Source organism: Motacilla alba, chromosome Z, assembly GCF_015832195.1.
Source record: "Motacilla alba alba isolate MOTALB_02 chromosome Z, Motacilla_alba_V1.0_pri, whole genome shotgun sequence".
Lineage (NCBI taxonomy): Eukaryota > Metazoa > Chordata > Aves > Passeriformes > Motacillidae > Motacilla > Motacilla alba.
Window position 1 is genome coordinate 59,714,196 of NC_052046.1, and position 20,598 is coordinate 59,734,793.

Consider the following 20,598-nt stretch of genomic DNA (forward strand, 5'->3'; position numbering starts at 1 on the left):
ATTATATTATATTATATTATATTATATTATATTATATTATATTATATTATATTATATTATATATGTACACATAGCGTGCAAGTGGAGAAACAAATTGTGGAAAATCTCTGAAAAAACCACTAATCTCAATAGACTGTCAAACTGTTTTTCTTTCCAAAGCTGATAGGATATACTAGTTGATGCAAATTTTTAGAAACACAAAATCAGGTCTCATATGTTCCAAGACAATTTGAATGGAAAGGAGAGTGGTAGCTAATTTGTCACAGTCAGATTTTTATCTAAACAGGAACAGCAATTTACATAGTGCATTAGCATTTGAAAAAGAAGGCCTGATTCCCAGGAGTGCAGTTCCGGGTTTGAATTGGTATAAATTCAGTGAAATCACCAGATTAATGGAACAGTTACTGTAATTCAACAAATTTAGCTTTGAATCACAAAATGTGAGTATAAAAATACTTTAAATGGACGTATAATATGTTGTCTTTAAAATATTACTGAATGTTCTCCTACAAAGTGAATATATGCTTTTACAAAAGAAAACTGGAATATAAATGTGACCATGCATTCTCACATAAATCTAAAAATTTCTTATTTTCTATCCAGCTTAGAAAGTTACTATTTTAACCATTGCATTGCCTTTCAGTGAAGTTTTAATAATACAAATTCATGCACAATGTTAATTGATAGACACAGAATTGCCCAGAAGTCAACAACTCAAACTATTGCAGAATGCGACTTAGGATGTCCAGGGTGGTACTGGACATCAAATAAAGCACAGTAGAGAGGACACTAAAGAGTAGTACACTCTTATGGGACAAAACTGAGTGTCAGCAGTAGGAAGCTGAAGTTGCCAAGGACACCTGGATGTCTCATTAGCTATGAAGAAGAAGGCTTCTGTAGTGCAGCAGAAAATGCTGTCTAACACTTACATCAAAGTCAGAAGAGACTGAATGCTACACTAGTGCCTCCTATATATTTCTGCCCACCTGTATATTTGCTCCCTGTATATCAGTTACAGTCAGTTGAGTACAAAGACCAGCTCATGTGCTGCTCCTGCTCCCTCCTTAGGATGCAACACAAACATGAAGGAAAATGAGTCTTCCAACACTTCCTCCACAGACCCCCGGTAAGTCTGGTAATAACCTTCTTCTGCACAACAGTATTGTAAACTAACAGATGAAAAAATTCTACAATTCCTCGATTTCCTCAGAAAACAGGTGGGAAGTGAAATAACACTTCCTATTCCAGCAGTCCCACCTTATCTCAAAGATTCCTCTGCAAATTCCAGTGATTTCACCATGCTCCATAGGTTCATCACAGCTGTACTCATTGTGGTCCTGGACAAGGACACACACTGTCTTTTTGCAAATGCAAGAAATGTTGTAATATGTTTCTTTCTCTCACCTGCCTCACTGCAAAGTCAGCCATCTTATTATGAACTGCAAAGTAATGATTTATCGTCCATTTTGTTTCTCCTACAAGGCATTATGTATTACCTCTCCTGTGAGGCATTACCTTCAACTCATCTAACATAATTATTGTTAAGGATCCATAAAGCATTTCATCATAAAGTGGAAAGGCTATTCTACAAGGAAATGGTACAAAGATAATACTTCTATTGAGGCTTTAATTTGCCTATAATCTGTTCAATATTCATTTTTTATGCTTATCTATTAAGTTGCCCGTCTTTCTGCTGTAATAGGAAACAAAAAAGCAAGAGCAACAGAAAAATTATTTGTGTTCTCCATAATAAAGTGAAAGTGACTTGCTTAAATCAAGAGTTACAGTACTGTACAAAAAGTTTTAAATTAAAGTAAGACTACTACATCTGTTGATGCTTTTTAGCTTTAAGAGTTACACAGTGGAATAAAACACTTCAATCTGCAGCCTTAGACCTTGGTTTTTGGTTTTGAAATAGCTTAATTTTAACTTACTATGAGCACAGTTTTCAAAACAGGAATTAATTTGTATTAGTATTCAGAAGATGCAAACAATTATTCATATGTAGAAAACATACCATTCTGTGTATAAGCATTTGTAAATCTAGTGAAAATGTGTTAAGGATCAACAAAATGTGTTACATTTTGGATCTACAAAATTTAGATCCATATGTGTTTGGATCCTTACGTGTTACATAAGGATCTACAAATATGTGTTAAAATAAATTTTCCCTGTTCACAAACTTAAAGTAAATCCTTCGTAACATATATAAATATTAAAATTATTGGAGTATTTCACAGAACAAGAATGTAAAATACTATATAATCTCTACAAATCCATCAAGCCAGAAAAAGAAACCGAAGTTTTTTCTGAGATATGTCATGCAGCTCTCAAATTTGCTTTCCAAAGTTTTTCAGAATTACTTGTCAACGATCACATCATCCAACTTGCTGAGTAGTGAGTTCAATTACACAGCAACATTGTAATGCTGCAAAAACCAATTGTACCAGCCCAACATGAATTGCACATTATTCAGTTTATAGACTCAATGTCACAGTTACGAAACCTTTTAGAAAGTTGCTAAACCAATTATAATTCATTATGGCTCTCTTCCCACATCACGAAAACAATTTCCACAACTTTTGACTAAGTTTCTATCAAATACAATCTAGCCTCTTGCTACCCTCAGAAGTGAATTACATTCCTGCTTCACATTCTCAGAAATTGCTGGTGATGGCAGTACTGCAGTGCACCCAAAATCGACGGATTGCCCAGAAAATGTGCAAATTCAGCCATTCTAATTTCCTTACTAATTTTTACAGACTTACATGCCATTATAATAAAACTTGAACAATAAGCAATTATTGTATGCCAGTAGTCAAATGGATCTTTCACAAAGATGCAGAAAACAATACTATTTAAAACTTTGAATTGAGCAGGTAGACAACCAGAAAAGAGTTGTCAGAAGACATGAAGAGAGAAAGGTGTACAGAAGAGAAATAACTAGGAAAAAATGCCGGAAACTAGTCAGGAATTCAGTCATTTATAATGCCAGACAAGGTTGATAGAAGAAAAGTAGCATATGTCTTCTTTGTAAGACAGACTGCCAGAAGAACACAGCACTTAGTAAGTCCCTTGGGAATTACTTGGGAATTTCTAGGCTAGAATCAAAACTTCTTGTTTTTTACATACAGATGGACATTAAACAGGCTCTCAAGACTTACATGCTAGCGCAGTACCTCAAAATGTCTACTGTTCAAGAAGTATGTTTTTTCAAAAGCAGAGGCAAATGTATTAACATAACAGATACTGAGAAGCTGACTGAGTATCACGTCTGCAGTACACACTTCCTGCGCCACTGGAAGTCAGTAGTCACGGCAAAAGTCATTAGAGAGAAGTTCCTGAAAACAAGTAAGATTTTGTTCTTGAAACTACATCCTGGCACTCACAGCTCTCAAAACTGAGCTACCTTTTCTAATCTGCACATGCAAAAAGTCCCACTGAAATAATTGCACATTTTAGTTTTCTACTAGTTTCCCTTTAGCTGGAATGGAGGAAATAATTTTTGAAAAATTGTCCAGCTAAATCCCATTTGTTCTGCATCTCAAAGGAGGATGAAGTAAATCTGTTCTGTCTCTCATCTAATAATACACAATTTTTTGGGACAATCTGTATTCATCCTAACTCATTCACCTGTGAATTACGCCAATTAGTTCCCCTTGTATCAGGTAATTATTAAGGTTACAAATGCCTTCAGTTTTGAAACCCTGTCAGGGGTATCTAGGCCAGGAAGGATCATGCAAAACCTCAGCAAGTCCATGATAAAAGCAGACAGAATCGGCAGCTTTACACACACTGTGTAGAGTATATGTGTATACAGTAGAGTGCATATACAATAGAATGTGGGTCATGTGATATTAAAACTTTTATTTCATAATTTCGTAGGATATGAGGTGAGCATTTGTTGCCTGGGATAGTAGAGGATTGCAAAGAAATCCCTCCCTTTAAAAAGTTGTGGGTTATTTCATTAACAGATTCTTAAACGACATTGCTATCACTCTGACAAGTTTCTCTTCAGATACTAGTAACTAAAATGTGGCTCTTTTTCTGTTCTTTTTTTAACAAAGAAAGCAGGCAATAACAATTTTAGATGCTGTAAAATCTAGGTGCACATGGTAATAAATTGTAGCATTTGTAATAATTTCAGTAAAGTACTTTGGTTGTCAGAGTTCTCAAGAGCCCTGTTCCTCTCTCTCCTGAGAGTGTCAAATTTAAAGTATTGATAGACACAGAAAGACAGAGTTTAATCTCCTCATTTTCTCTTCACACTAAGGGCTTTCTTGGGTCCACTGCTGGAGGAAGGTTCTTGAAATAAGTATCAATAAAATTCTCTTAAATATTCAGGTATACTGCTGGTATGTTAAAAAATTCACTGCTTGGCAGTGCTTTTTGATTTTTTTCTCAAGATAAGGTGGCATCCACTTAAAAAGAACTGATAGACAAAGAAGAAAATCAAGGAAAATGTTGGATGAAGCAATGTGACACATGCAAAAATGAACTGAAATTATCTCTGAACAGAGAGATCTAGCTGGAGTTCAGGAAAGAAAGGAGAGTCTATTTTAACAAGAAAAGGCAGCCAGCTCAGGAGAACTACAAAGATGTTGTGAGGTTATGCAGCAAGAAAATCAGAAGGGCCAAAGCCCACCTAGAATGTAATCTGTCTACTGCCATAAAAGACAATGACAAATGTTTTGGTAAATATTCACACCGAAAGAAAAGCTAAAAACAATTTCCATCCTTAAATGGATGCTGTGGGAAAACATAATGACAAAGAAAGAGGAAAAAGCTAAGGTACTTAACTGCTTTCTTTGCTTCAGTCTTTAATATCAGTTGTTCTGTGACAATTAGTCCCTTGAGCTTGAAGACAGAGGTAGGGAGCAGAATGAAGCCCCTACAATCCAACAGGAAATGGTCAGCAACCTGCTACACCACTTAGGCACACACAAATCTACGGGATGGGTGGGATCCACCCAGGGGTACTGAGAGAGCTGGTGAAAGAGCTTGCTGAGACACACTGCATCATTTACCAGCAGTTCAGGCTAACTTGGGAGGTCTAAGTTGAATGGAGGTCGACAAATGTTACACCCATCTTCAAGGTGGGTCAAAATGTGAAATCAGGGAACTACAGGCCTGTCAGACTGAGTGCCAGGGCAAGTGGCACCTTTCCTCAGTGCCAAGGAACGTCATGCAGCAGATCATCCCAAGTGTCATCAAGCAGCATGTGCAGCACAATGACACAACGAGGCCCAACCAGCAGGGTTTTGTGAAAGGCAGGTGGTGCTCCATCAACAGGATCTCCTTCTGTAACTAGGCGACAAGATTAGTAGATAAGGAAAAGGGGGTATATGTTGTCTGCCTGGACTTTCACAAAGCTTTTAATGGCATTGTGCACAACACTCCCCTGGAGAAACTGTGTTTCTGTGGTTTGGACAGACACATGGGTGAGTGGGTAAAAAAACCTCCTGGAAGTCTGTGCTTTAAGTGGGTGTAATTACATCCAGCTGGGAGCTGGTGGTCAGTAGTGGTCCCCAGGGCACAGTACTGGGGCCAGTTCTGTTCAGTAATTTCACTGATGACCTAGACAACAGGATCAAATGAACGATCAGCCATTTTACATGACTGCAAAATACCAAGTTGGGTGGGAGCGCTGATCTGCTGGAGGGAAGATTCTGTGATTCTGTAATGCTCTGCAGAGGAATATGGAATCTGGACTGGCTGGATTGGCTGCCCTTGAGTCACAACAACCACAGGCAGTATTGCAATTTTGCAGAAGGCCAGTGGCATCTTGGCCTGTATCAGCAATGGTGCAGCCAGCAGGAGCAGGGCAAGGATTGTTCCCCTGTATCAGGCACTGGTGAGACAGAACCTCATATTCTGTGTCCAGTTTTGGGCCTCTTGCTCCAAGACAGACATTGAGGTGCTGGAGTGTGTCCAGAGAATGGCAATAGAGCTGGTGAAGGACCTGGAGTACAAGTTGTGGGAGGACTGGCTGAGGAAGCTGGGGATGTTTAGCCTGGAGAAAAGGAGGCTCCGGGGTGACCTTATTACTCTCTACAACTGCCTAAAAGGAGGCTTTAGGCCAGGTGCAAGCTGGTTTCTAGTCCCAGGCAACAAGTGCTGCCTTGTGAGATGTGATCTGAGACATGAGAAAATGGCCTCAGGCTGCCCTAATGAAGGTTTAGATTGGAAATGAGGAAAAAATTCATCAAAAGGGTTATCAAGCACTGGAACTGGCTGCCCTGGCTGCAGTCAAAAGACATGAAGAGATGGCACTTACGGACATGGTTTAGTGGTGGCCTTGGCAGTATTAGGTTAATGGTGGGACTCAGTAATTTTAAAGGTCTTTTCTTACCTGTATGATTCTATAAAAATTAATTTCCCATTCCTGCTTTTGACAGCTGTAATCTGAATGCCTTAACCAGAACTAATACATATTTTTAAATAGGATGCTTTCTGGATTTTATCAGAATCTCAGAAAATTGCCAAATTGTGGTTCTGCAAAAAATCCTCATTAACTCCTGAATACAGGATCAATTGTTCTTCCAAACATATCTAATTTCATCAACTTGTAAGATGCTCTTGCTTTTAAGGAATAATTACAGCAGCATTTCATAAGCTACCATGTTAAAACAATGTTATTTGATTTATAGATTTTAGTAAGTAAATTCACTCTGGGTTGTGGACACGACTATCCACAGTGCAACTTCACCTTCTCAATGGATAACACCAACATTTATACACTTGTAAGTAAGCTAAAACACAGTGTGGTTATGTCATGGCAGCAATTACACCCATTTTTGTTCACCTAGTTTTCTTGATAACCACCAGGTGAATCCATGACATCAATTCTCTGTAAACTCATCACTGAAGGACCAGGGCACTTAAGGGAGCAAGAGCCTGGAAGGATGTTTGCTGTTTAAGGAGATGGGTGCTCAGCTCTCCTGTAATCAGACCTCTCAAGAGACTCAAAGCGTGCTTCACTCTGCAATTATCTTTTTTCTTCCTAGCAATCAATATAATATGGTAGTATCTATCTCCCCCAAACGTGAATACTGCAATGCCTCCCTATTCTTCTGTGATTTTAATAAGGTAACATGGGAACAACTTCATCCAAATCTTACACATATATGTATATAAAGCATATTGGTAGCCACAATATATAGAGAAGCAAATAAATCTTCTAGCTATATAGCAAGAGTAATAACTTCTAGCAAAATGCTACAATATGCCAGTGCCATAGCCATTAGGTATCAAAACAAAAACCAAATAACAAAAAAAACCCCAAAAACCCCAAAACAAAAACCAAACCAACCAACCAACCAAACAAACAAAAAAAAGGAATTGTACAATACTCTCCCCTAAATTATGAGACCAAAGAATTGAAGATCTTCCTAATCCATAATCCGTGAACTGACATCTGGCCTACTGGTCAGAACAGTAATGTTCTTGGTGCTGTGCTAGCGGCTGTTTGACAAGTTATGGAGCATTAATATTTCAAGAAGTGGCAAGTTGCACACATAAATGCTGTCTGCTGGTATCAGTTACTCAGGACTACAGTATATGCACTCCCTAGCTGTGTCCATGCATCATTAAACTAACTGCGAAAGTTGTCATCTCACGTTCTTTTAAGATATCATGTACTGTCCCCCTTACTAAAGTCTTCCCATGAATTACAGGAGGAATTTGTCCTGCTGTTGCTTCCAGGAAGAGATTGTATCCATATACTTCTTTACACTTCTTACACGTTCTTGGTTGAAGAAAAATGGGTTGGCCAGCATACTGGACAGGTAACTCATAGGTTTAAGCCCCGTAATTGAGGAGTAATTAGTCTAAGAAACCAGGTATAACACCCATGAAATAAATAATGTTGAAATTTAAAAATATAACTGTTTTTCTATGGTTAAAACACTTAATAACTTTCCACCTCGTACATTTAGTAAATGCTAACACAAACCAAGAGAAATACATATGAGAAGAGATCAATGTATACCCTGATTTGGTTGTTATTGACTGCAAACAGAGTTTCATGAAGCTTCAAGACTGAATTTTTCCTGCTCCCTATCTTCCTCCTTAAAAATAAAATCACTGCACCTGAACATTGGAATTCTGGTTTATTTTGAGCTGAGCTGAAATTATGTAGTGCCTGGAGAAAAGGCACTAACACTAACCCTAACCCTAACCCTAACCCTAACCCTAACCCTAACCCTAACAACATTCAGCACATACTGGAAGAGCAAAAAGCTCCTGCTATCTTTGTGAGCTGGTTGAAAAGTGAAAACAGATTAGAAAAATAAGTTCTTCAACAGGCAGCAACCTTGCTTTCACACCAGATTTGATGAACAAGTCCTCCCTGTGGCATTAACACCTGATATACACATTGCATGGATTAGTAAGTTTTAGTCTGAGAAGAAGAAAAAAACCACTGTTTTTTTCAGTTCCACTAACTGCTGCAGGTATATTATCTAATGAAAACACAACAACATTTCTCCAAGAAATGTGAAATTTGTTTGGTGTTTCCATCAAACAATTATATGTTGTTCATCCACTATCTGTATATCTGTTCATCCACTATCTTCCTCAGAGGCACTGAGGCATATCCAGACCTGATTAAATTTATTCTTAGTTCCAGGTCAGACTACCCCATTAGGACAACAAGCAGTTCCTCACCTTTGCCTTACCAGACCCTTGATGCAGCAGGCATTTACAAAATGGCTTCTAATAACAATACAGCCACATTTACTTAGTATCTTGATCATCCTAAATCAGAATGTCATTGATCATTAATGGAGACTTTTGCAGTGTTTCGCATTAAAGGACAAATTTTCAAAGATGTGTAAGAGAGATTTGGTGACTGACTTCTATTCAGACCACTAGGAGGAGAACAGCTCAATTCCCAAACACTGATCTGAAATGCACCCTCTCAAATATCTTATTTTAAAAAGATGCCAGACTTTTCAATAACTAAGACGCTTCTAAGAACAATAGTACCATTTCCAGTGATATATCTGTCAGTTAATGCTCCTTTTAGGAAAATATTAGGCCTGCAGAAAGTAGAAGAGCTCAAAGACTTTCACAGGAGAAAAATGTGGAGCGCTCCTAGGAGCTGTATCCCTTGAGCTGCAAAGCCAGCATTCTCTGGCACTGCTTGGGAAGCCAGGCTCTTCCCCTCTACATACTGAACGGGACTAAGTGAAAATTGGTCTTGCAACAAACAGCACTTTGCCTATCAGTGGTCCCTGGAGGCTTTAACTTCTGGAAGTTAGTAGGAAGTACACCAAAGGTAATGGCTTAGCACATAAAAGACTCAAGAGGATCATGAAGGTAAATGAGGACTAGAGTCATATCATGAGAAATATGTCAAAGGGCACTTGATGAACACCACAAAGCTTAATATCCAATGTATTCATTGCAAACATGGAGGGAAACAGAATATTTTTCCAACTGCAAATTTTGCTCATATGTGCCAAGTGCACAATGTGGTTTTTAACAGTTACGAGAGCCATGGTAGTTTATGTAAGTGCATAAGGGAAATAAAAAATCTCAGTTGCCTTTTGAAAATGTAATACACTATACTAGATATAAATAAACTACTATCTTTTCCCTAATGATTTTTATCGTTACTAATGTAATCTAACAAACTAAATATCAAGAAGAATAAATAAGTTGTTAGAACAGATTCTTAAGAGCTGTTCTTCAGAAGCTGCCCTTTACAGCAGAAGTCTTCTATTCTGCAAGGAATTCTTACAGGTTATCTCTAAGCGACAGAGAAGGATATATGGAATTCCCTCTTTCATATTCTTAATTAAATACGTATTTCTTATTTAATTAAAAGATTTTCTAAGATTACCTTTGATTCATTTGGTCAAATGGCGAAGACTAACTAGAACAACCAAAGCTTGGAAGCCCATTAGAAAATAATCATTCTCAGCAGTTAAAGCAACAAACATGAACTAAATATTAAGATGTTATGTTCTCCAAGTCATAAGAATTACTTCAAGAGGTTCCAACTCTCTAATTTAAAAAAGAAAACCAATCAAATGCCACAAAAATCCACCCCAAAACAAAAAATCAAGAAAACAAACCAGAATGAATAGGAATCTGAGAAAGTACTTACTACAATGTCTTCAGGAAAAGTATCCAGACTGAAGGAGCCATCATCAAACATGACTTCATAGAAAAGCTGAGACGTCACTCCTATGACTCTGCAACTATAGTATCGTGTATTTCTATGTTTCGTGATGACTGTCTGCCCAACTGCAATGGCTTTTGCACATACTTTAGCTCTCTTGAAAAAAAAAGAATTTAAAGGAAAAAATAAATTTAAAATACCAGCTTATTCATAAAAAATTTATCAGTGTAAAAACAGGGTTGATAACAGCTGAGCACTCAAGATAAAAACTTCAAATCAAATTAATTTAATTCAATCATGTTAACATAATTTCTTTTACTTACAAAATTTCTCCACTTTGTTGGAAAACAAATGACATCTGAAGACTACTACATCAAAGCATATTTCTGCAACTGATGCCACAAAACTGTTCTGCATTGCATCAATAACATATAATCAGAAAAATTGTTATTTTTGTTTGCAGGCTAATTTTTAGAATTTTTCTGAAGACATAAGGTGTGATGAACCAAGAGTATGATTGGCTTTTTTTTTAATTATGAGATTCTGAGGCACTGTATTTCTGTATGATTCCACATAATAGAATGAAATTTTGCCCAGTGAGATGCAATAACTAAACGCATATTCGGCTCTTGCTGGAGCTGTCAACAGCAGTGCATGTGAGGAACTTCTTAATCCCACATTGTGCAGAGCTTTTGCTTTAAAGCTTCAAACAGCACTGATCACTCTTCATCAGTTATTTGCATAGTATATCCATAACAACTTTTGTTTTTCACTTTTCACTTATAATTCTCCGACGTTGCATCCCGATCCCGGGAGGCGATCGGCACAACTGCCAGGAGTGGCTGCACACTACCTCTGCCACCAGCAGGCAGGATCGTGGTTCAGCCACTGGCTGGGGTCCTGGACCGCCAGGAGCGGTCGATAAACGTGGACCCAATGCCGAAGGATCGGGGCAAAGGAAAAAGCAAGGGCTCTTTGCTTGCTTCTTCAAGCTGCTTTATTTCTTTCCCGCGCAGAAGCAGTGCTAGGGAGGCGCCGCGTGGAATCGGTGGCGCGGCACAGGAGTTACTCCTTTCCATGGCGGGAGCAGCGCTGAAGCGAGCCGGGCGATGCAACACTCGCGGGCAGCAGCAGCACCATGCCGCCAGTGGCAGTGACAGTGCGGGCAGCAGCGGCCGCGCTGGCGATCCCTCCAGCGACAGGGGCCGTGCGGGCAGCGGTGGCGGTGGCAATCTTTCCCGCAGCATGGGCAGCAGCGGGGCTTTCTTGCGGCAAGAGCGGGGCAGCTGATGCAGCGGCCGCATGGGTGTTCTTCTTCCTCACAGCAGAGGGGCACTTCGAGACTGCAAACCGCTCCGCTACGCTGGGCGGGCGCCAGTGGGACGCGGGGACCGGTGACTCGAAGAGGGGGCAGTGCCAAAGGGCGGGAAACAGAGAAAAACAGTGGCTTTTATGGAGGGGGGGTGGAATCTCAGGAGGAGACCGTCTAGCAAATCAATGGCTTATTAGGAGGCGTCTGGGGTGACAAATGTAAACATACCCGGGAGAGGGAAAGTCACATACCAATGGCTGAAGGGGAAAATCATAACTGACAGCGAACCTTCTCGACAAAGACGTGTAATAAACATGACAGATAATCTACAGGGGCAGGATTTTTGAGGATAGACAGGGAAAAATCTGGAATTATCATAACTGTCATGGCTAGACAGGGGGCAAACAACGTTAGACAGAGACTAAACATATGCTTCAAAACCCCATTGCTATAGGCAGGGAGAGACCAAATATCTTCAAAACTACATTGCCACAATTCTTCAGTGCTAATTATATAAATCAGAGGCTTAGCAGGGTTCTTAAACTATGCAAAAATTCTACATCAATAACTATCTGATGGATTCTATAAATATAAAACAATGGAACTTTGTAGGAAGGCAATCACTAAGCTCACGCCATACAGTCAACTCAACTCACAACTACTCAATCTCGGCTCCCAACGACTGTATCCTTGTGAACCTTCCATTTTAAAAGCAACCTTCTTCACCAGGAAATAGACAATCAGTATCTTCTCATCCAAGTAACACAGAAGGCACTTCATTCTTATGAGCTTAACTACTCAGTATCTCACAAAGGTCCACTGTTTTTATGCAAAGGGGAGCTATTGTGAGTTTGGCTACACCTGAAGAGTTGAACACTTCTGTTATGTAAGATGCATGTGCACTGGAATACCTAAGGATGAAATATTTTTATTAGAAAAGTTTATATAAACTGTAAAAGGATATTTTTATACACAGTCCACACTAATCATCAAATTTCCTAGCACTGCTTTTGAAACCTTCAAAGGCAGTAAATTCTTCAGTTAATATAATAGTCTTAAAACTGTCTTATGAAAATCTGGAAAATTCTACAGCTGTAGGATTTTTATCAGTAAGATTGAAAAGAATGAAGAACAGCATCAGTTCTTTTAGTTAGATTTTGAGTATTAGCAGTAAAGTGAATGCTTTGGCTTAACAGGAAAAACCCACCCTAAACTTAAAGACTTCTGTTTTTGCACTGACTTCTTGTCACTATTGGGCTTCCTTTCTGGATCTATTTATGGGATTTATAATTTTTAAACCTCTCTGCTCCTGAAAACTAAGGGGATACCAAGTACAAATATTCTGTTCCATTTTTGTAGGCTGGACAACGTCACTACAAAGACAAGTACACCTCAGAAGCAGAATAAGAAAGGATCTAACTGGGACATTAGGAACAGGATTGGCAGTTTTAAATGGAATTGATTCAGAAATACTGATGAACAAGCTGGCCACTGCAGCAGGTGGCCTAGCAAAATTCAAACAGCCTTTACAGTCATCTCTACTGGCATTAGGAACTAGCCAGTAGCAGATTTCAAAAGTACTGCCAAAGTAGGAGAAGACCAGGGGCCAGGACCACACGTTAATTGTTGAAGTGCTTAATATGGTTCAAGATAATGTGTCTTTAGCTTTCAGTTGTATACAAGCAGTTATGGATGCAGGCAACAGCAGCTTTGATCATACAGAAAAGGGGCGATACTATTAATGCTCAAGATGTATGTCTTGACACTGAACAAAATATTTGCCACTTTGAGATTCATCCAGTCACTGATCAGAAAACTGCGCAATTGGTATATATTGGTAAAGGTTGTGCATATACTGGTAAGGTTGTGTATGCTTGAGAACTGCTTGTGCTATTGTAAAAATTGATAACAACAATATTATTTTGTCTAGTAGAGATCATTCTAATTTTTGTATTTGTAATTTTGTTAAGATTATCAGGTGTGATTTTTTTGTATTTGGCCCCACTGACATCCCACCAGATGATTAAAACCAATTACACAATATATTACAGCCTATCACCTAATCCTATTGAAATGGACCTTACATTGGTAAAACAATTACATGTTAGAAAATCCAAAAAAACAAGACAGAAAACCCTAATTACTGTCCAACATGATACAAAAGAAATAACGAGAATTCTGCAAAAAAATAAAACAAAATGCAGATCATCACTGGTGAGATGTAATCTTTGGGTGGTCACCAACTGCAAATGGGATCTTTAATAAGTTGTGTCGCCCCATTGCAGTTTTGGTTGAAGTAAGTTTAGGGTTATCCTTTAAATTATACACACACACACACACACACACACACACACACACATATATATATGTAATGTGTATATATATATACACACACACTATACCTCTGTGTCAGAGCTCTGCCTGTCACAGACATTTGCAGGATTTAGTTGAGGTCACCTCATACAGTAGAACTCAATGATGTTCCTAAAGCATTTCCAAGTGCACCTAGAAATAATGTTCTCAGCATACTCACAAATTATTTAACCATTATATGTATAATAAAATTATTTCTTCCTCAATTTAACTGTCTATAGGTAGACTAAGTATAAAAATTAAATAAAATGTCCATAAGCATGTTTTATCCAATCTTGAAACATATGTAAACATACACGTTTCATTTGTCTTTTAATTTTTTATTTTATCCTACTCACCTTTTGGTGGGGGCAGAGGTGGATCAGATGTAAACTAGAGACTATTAATTTCTTTATTTCTATGAGATAATAGCAATAGTATTCTACTACAGAAACCGAAGGAGATACTACTCTATTAAAAGGTTTAAATCTTCTCCAAAAGAAGATGTACCTCTTCAGAGAAGATGGAGGGCAAATTACAATATTTTAAGAGACAATGCAAATTCATTTCATGATAAAATTTTCAGAGAAAAAATGCCATTTCTCATAAGAAAATGTAATAAATCCCAAAAATGCATTCTAGCTCAAAGAGATTATTTTTTAGTATGTTATCTTCATAGGATTCTTAATTTATTTCTCAGAAAAACATATTCACAAGTACAGTCTGTAATTGATTGCATGTCCCAGAAAACATTTCCTGACAGAAAATCTTAACAATTTATTGACATTAACAATGCAATTTTTTGATCAGAAAGGACAGTTGTTATATAAGGGAGTCTATCAGATTAAAGAAACAGCTGTGGTGGTTATCAGATTATTGAGAAAACTCAGATTATTGAGAAAAATCAGATTATTGAGGAAGCTGTAGTTTAAAAGCATGATTTTCCTTAATGGTACCAAAGCCAAGAATGAACTAAGGTAGTGACAGAAATACAGAAAACAACCAGATACAAAGAAAGATAATCTCCCCTTCTGTGTGCGAGCTTCAAAATTTAAAAGGGAAAAATACTTTCTCCTTCATTTTTTACATGGCAGGGAACAAAAACCTTAAATACATAAATTATGTCAATATGAATTCATAATAACGTCATGAAGTAGGTATCTGATGTACATCTAAATATATAGAAACTTTCTCAGGCTACAGTTTTTAATGGAGGATCCTAAAAGATCTGAGACTTACTCCATACCAGAACTTAAATCTCATGTCATCGTTTACTCCTTGGAATTCCAATTTCAGCATAGAAATTATTAATGACATTTCAAAAATAATCCAGCTCATGATTTTTGAATAACATGTCCTTATGAAGGCATGGCTTAGTCTTTCTGAGATGTTCGGGGGCTGGCAGTAGTTAGCAGACAGTGGCAGTGACAAACAATGACGTATTCCATCACTAAGGTATTCAACAGAAAAAGGATCTACAGCTTTAATTGGACAGCATCCCTTCATTCCCTGTTTGCTCCAGAGGTTAAGAACTGGCTGATAATAGTAGAAGATAATTTTAAGTAGCTTCAAAAACAGGAACAGCAGGTATTTGCATCTCCTGTCTTTGCCTCTCCTGAAGATCATTATTCTTTCCAATGTTACTGGGGCTGTCTAGATAGCCCCTTTTGTTCACAATTTCCAAAGGAAATAGCTGTAAGTATAGGTGCGTCTCCAGCTGGCTTTCTCTGATCCACAGGGCTTATATGGATCTTTTGGGGCTGGGTTTTTTTTTTCTGTTAGAACAGTTGCATACAACTCCTTTTTCTCATTTTCTTGTGTATGAATGAGTTCTTTTAATCAGAACAAATCCATCTGCAGCACCTTCTCAACTGTATCCCCACATGTTCTTGCAGTTTTGATGACAAAAATGTGTGAGGGATATGTTTCATGCTCAGAGACAAGCACAGTCAAGGAGAAAAAAAGAAAAAAAATCCAAACCACAGCCTGTAAGTAGCAAATCACAGAGCCTTCCTTGCATATTGACAGTCCAATTTACATAAAAAATTTACATAGGCAATGACAGCAAATACCCAAAACACTCCATATAGTACAACTGTTCTAGCAAATTTTTGTGTTATTTCCAAAGCTATACCTTCAGCAAATGTAAGAGGTAGGCTTAGTTTTGAGTCCATGAACATGGAAACATATTTTTGAAAAGTTATATAAACATTTAAAATCTCCAGTTCTTAATATTTCTGTATTTACTTCATTTGGCAGCATCAGATGAATTCAAAGATTATTGCTTTCCCTTTCGATTTTCTCTTTGATGATTTTTCTTCAGAAAACCCCACCAGTGTTTTCAATGACTGACAACAAAAAGGCACTCTAAAATACTGAAGACAATACAGAACCTGATCCCCAGTGAAAAAGGCTTATGTTGAAAAATTTTGCTTGAGTTCACAGGCATAAATAAGTTGGATGTATACCCTACTTCCTTGCTACAATAAACCCTTGCCTGGGGTGAAGAGATACGCTAATAATAGTAATTATACACATTTATCTGTTTAGGTAGGCCTTTTTTGTTGAACATCCTCACTGACTTACATATTAAAATACCACTATAGGTATATGTCATAATTTTTCCTAGTGCCCAGAAGTCATTCTTTGTTGAGTTTTTGGATTTTGTTCGGTTTTTTGTTTTCTTTTTAAACTTGAAGAAAGCAGCAAACACTGAGTCAGTACAAAGGTAGTCACTGAGCATTTAGATATAATATTTAGAGTCTATATAAATGAAAAATCAGACAATTTTAAATTTTTATCTGGAAATTAGAAGAAATAATAGTGTATTGCTTTATGAACAACATTTTCTGCTAAATACCAGAAGACATTTTTTTTCATACTGACAAGATAATCTAATTGACTCCTGTAAAAATTTGCTTAGTAAGTATAATATTTCAGTCTGCATGATTTCCTGTTCTGCTTCTAAGCAAGAAAACTCAAACAACAGGCAAAAAAAAAAAGTTGATTAGAAGTAAGATACATTGCTATGCCTAATGGTGAAGAGCAATGTTATTTCTGCATGAAGAAACTGCTAAAAGCTAAGAAAAGCATAACAAGAAAACCAATGGCAAGAAAACTTCCGAAGGCTTGAAGATGTGATTAGATTAATTATCCAAAAGACAGAGTATAAACCGAAGCATTTAAAAACATATGGCAATCTCCTTTGACTGAGGAGTAAGCTAGGAATTTTACAGAAAAACATTCTTTAACAAAATATCTCCTCTTTCCAAATTTGGGCCCAGTTGAAAACACAAAAGCATAACTTTTACTTCTCTTCTGCAAACCTGACTTTTAGCTGAGCCAGGGGGGGAAAAAAAGGCAATAATAATGAATCTTTTCAAAAAAGTTAGTGCTGAGTTTCAGGAAAGGATGTAATAGTCTCATTCCAAGACACTTTCTATGTCCACAAAATCCTGGTTTGTTCCATAGTTGATGAGGTTTCTTTTCTTCTACGCTACCTAATATAGGTCAAGAAAATCACTAAGAAAGCATGGAATTTATGGGACTGATGCTAATCCTACTATCTAGATTATAAAGACTTCTCTCAAAAAGATACTAGAAAACATTTGGGAAATGTCAGCCCTATTTTTACTGGCCATGAATTTAATCTAGTAATTTTCAACCATTTTTTTTCAAAAAACCTCAAGGACAGTATCTTAAGTTGCCTGTACAGATAGAAGTTTAAGTTTGTTTGTTTTTCAAACCAAACTAATTTTCTTGGGAAATGTTTGCAAGAAATTAAAACCACATGAAGTGAGCTGGTTTAATGCGTTCATTCATTTTGGAAAACAAAAATATTAGAAAAAATAACAATTCCATGGAAATTTTAAGCAGGGATAAACAATATGTCTCCCTTTTAAAAATATCAAATACTACCTGCAGCTTGAATACTCAGGACTGATTACTCTAGTTGGGAGGCATTTTAGTTTAGTACACTTGGAAGAAATCCTACTCTTCAGTAGTCTTGTTAAGTCTTGTCATTAAGACCAAGGATTCACTGACAAGCTCTGGAAAGATTAACATCTATGATACAGACATTAACTGAGTTTATGCCTTTCATTTCTAACGCATTAAGGAGAAAAAAAATTGCAACCTGACTAACTTTCCAAGCTTTTTCCTTAATAAGACTATGCTAAGTCCTTCTGGTTTGCTAGGAAGCAAAATACAGCTTTAAAAGCCCAACATGAATAGCAAAAGTTCTCTCTTAACTGAGATACTAACCATTTATTCAAGTAAAAGACATTAAACTAATTCTTGATTGTGTCTCATCTAAAAATAAAGGCTCTTCCTCAGCACAGAATAGAAATAAAAAGGCATTATAACATGAATTTTCATGTCATGCCAGTGTTACTTTGCCAGATGACAGAATAATTATAATTGAATATTTTCAAGAGACTCTTTGGCTTCAAAACAAAGATTTTACATATAAACCACATCCATTATCTCACAGGATCTGTGAGTATTTGCAAGATATTGTGATCTGGGTATTTATAATACACTTCAGGTTAACAAAACAGAGAATTCAGAGATTTGTTCTGGCTGTCAAAACAATATACTCAACAAGAACTTTAAATTAAAAAACATGTTGGGCATATCAGGTATCACTTCTCCCAGGTAACAGCATAACGAAAAACCTTCAAGCTGTATAAGATTGCTATGCATGAATATATGATAGAGAGAATTACAATAATATATAGTGTGGATCCTCTCTTCCATTTTCTCTGAAAACATACTTTAATTTTGCAATTCCATTTTTTAACAAATAAGAAAACATATTTCTTACCACATTTTGGTTGATCTTGTGCCTGAAACATGTGATGTAGACAACATACGGCCAGTCATCAGGTTCCATCAGCACTCCTGCAGCATGGGCACAGGTAACATGGAAGGATGCTGGGCAGCGTCCATATGAACACTGAATGCAGGCACCTGAGATTTTCTTAATTCTCTGCCTGCAGAAGATACATTTCTGTGGGAGTGAAATAAATAGAATATTTTCTGTATTACTCCAACTTCAATGATTCCTGCAAGTCACTCAAAGACCAAAAAATTATTCGTGATCGAATGATTACATTTTTTATCTTGCAATATGCACAGTGAAAGGAACAGCAGTTATTAATTACAAGGCAACTTAGTAATAAAATTAATACATACCATTTTTGCCTTTTTATCTAAATGTGTTCCAATGCTATAGCAAGAAAACACATAGATAGATAGATAGATAGATAGATAGATAGATAGATAGATATTTAGAAGTTTAATTTTAAATGCCATACTCTAAAAATTAACCTATTCCTGCTAAAATTCGTAAATCAAAAACCCTCTACATGATTTGACTAAAAACAACAGCAAGACTCAAAAATAAAGAGAATAGGTCCAACTGAAATGTTGGGCTGAACAGGACTTCTACATATCATTTTACTTAGCTCCCTACTATGAAGCTAGACTAAATATATATATTTTTGTAAAATGGCTAATCTAACACATTTAGGAAACAGTTTCTACAACATACTCAGACAGCCTGTTACAGCAGATAAATCGCCTCTAAGTAAGAGACATTTTCTTTATCTCAAGCCTTTGCATAATTCTACAGCTGAATGCCATTCCTAAGACCATTTCTTTTTTTAGCCCGGTTTTCATTGGCTGAGTATTTAACATAATGTCAATACAGTAGGCCATATTTCTTATGTCATATATTCGAACATCATGTCAACAGCCTTACTGGTATCAAGACACACTTTTTTCTTTTTTTTTTGTCTTTTGCCAAAATGAAGACCACATCAAAATAATGCCACTATTTTGTAAGTGGCACAAGTGATGAGCCAAGAAGACAAAGGGATATAAGCTATGTGAACTAAGTCTGGAGAGTAAGTTCTAGTATAGTAAAAAAGACAGTACAAGATGAACTGTACCTTGCCACCATAACGCATTAACAAGCATATTAGAGAGACTAATTACTTCAGTAACTTCTATGGACAACTGTTTTATATCACATATGAGAATTACCCTCGGATATCTCTCATCATGGCTAACAAAAATACAAATGTTATTGATGGTCATGAAATTATCTCAGCTATTATAAACAGATTTTATGCAATGAAACAAAACAATTAATTCAAAAAAGCACATACTCTTAGACTATTGCTTATTTCCATTTTTTCTAAACTTGCTGCCCACTAAACTGCTGAACACACTCATCTGCCTATGTTGAGAACATAAGTAAAAATAATTTCGGTGTGTTTTTTCTGCATGATTAGTAATTCAAAGTGTTTACTGTTAGCTCACACCTAATTCTTATTCAGAGGTGACCAAAGAACTTTATTCTCCATTGTTTCTTGATTTTCATATTCTGCATAAAACCAGAAGAAATTTTATTGTATAATTCAGCACTTAAATAGTTTCAATGGCTTCTGGCATGCAGTTTGTGACAGAAATAATACTTTCGGTAATGGCTAGCCCTGTAAGCTCACTGGTTCTAGTTCCAGTATCACTCTGAATGTGAAATACTCTTCAAGTTCTGACCTCATGTTCACCCTTTGAAAGCGAACTGCCTGCATGGCTTTGCACAAGCAGAAATTAAGAGTAGTGCCTAGCGTCTGAACTCAGGGAAAAATTTTAGCTATCATTCACTAAAAGGACCTGAATTCAGCTCTACTGTAGCACCATTGGGTTTAAAGACTAGTAAGAGACAAAGACGATTTGCCATTAAGAAATGTTCCAGAAATTTTGCTCACGGGCTGACATCTTGTTGTGTGTTTGTATT

At 36.9% G+C, this 20,598-nt stretch overlaps 1 protein-coding gene across 4 annotated transcripts in view; it reads right to left on the bottom strand.

Annotated features, from left to right (window-relative positions):
- Positions 1–20,598, bottom strand: part of KDM4C (lysine demethylase 4C) — a 242,819-nt gene that overhangs the window by 15,862 nt on the left and 206,359 nt on the right. For 3 of the 4 annotated variants that reach the window (XM_038124136.1, XM_038124135.1, XM_038124137.1), the window contains 2 exons: positions 18,619–18,804; positions 10,115–10,285 (listed from right to left, as the gene is read on the bottom strand). In XM_038124136.1, coding sequence (XP_037980064.1) covers positions 10,115–10,285; positions 18,619–18,804 — 357 coding nt within the window. Of the gene's footprint in view, positions 1–10,114; positions 10,286–18,618; positions 18,805–20,598 lie in introns of those variants that run through there. The other variant, XR_005255234.1, reaches the window with a different exon arrangement.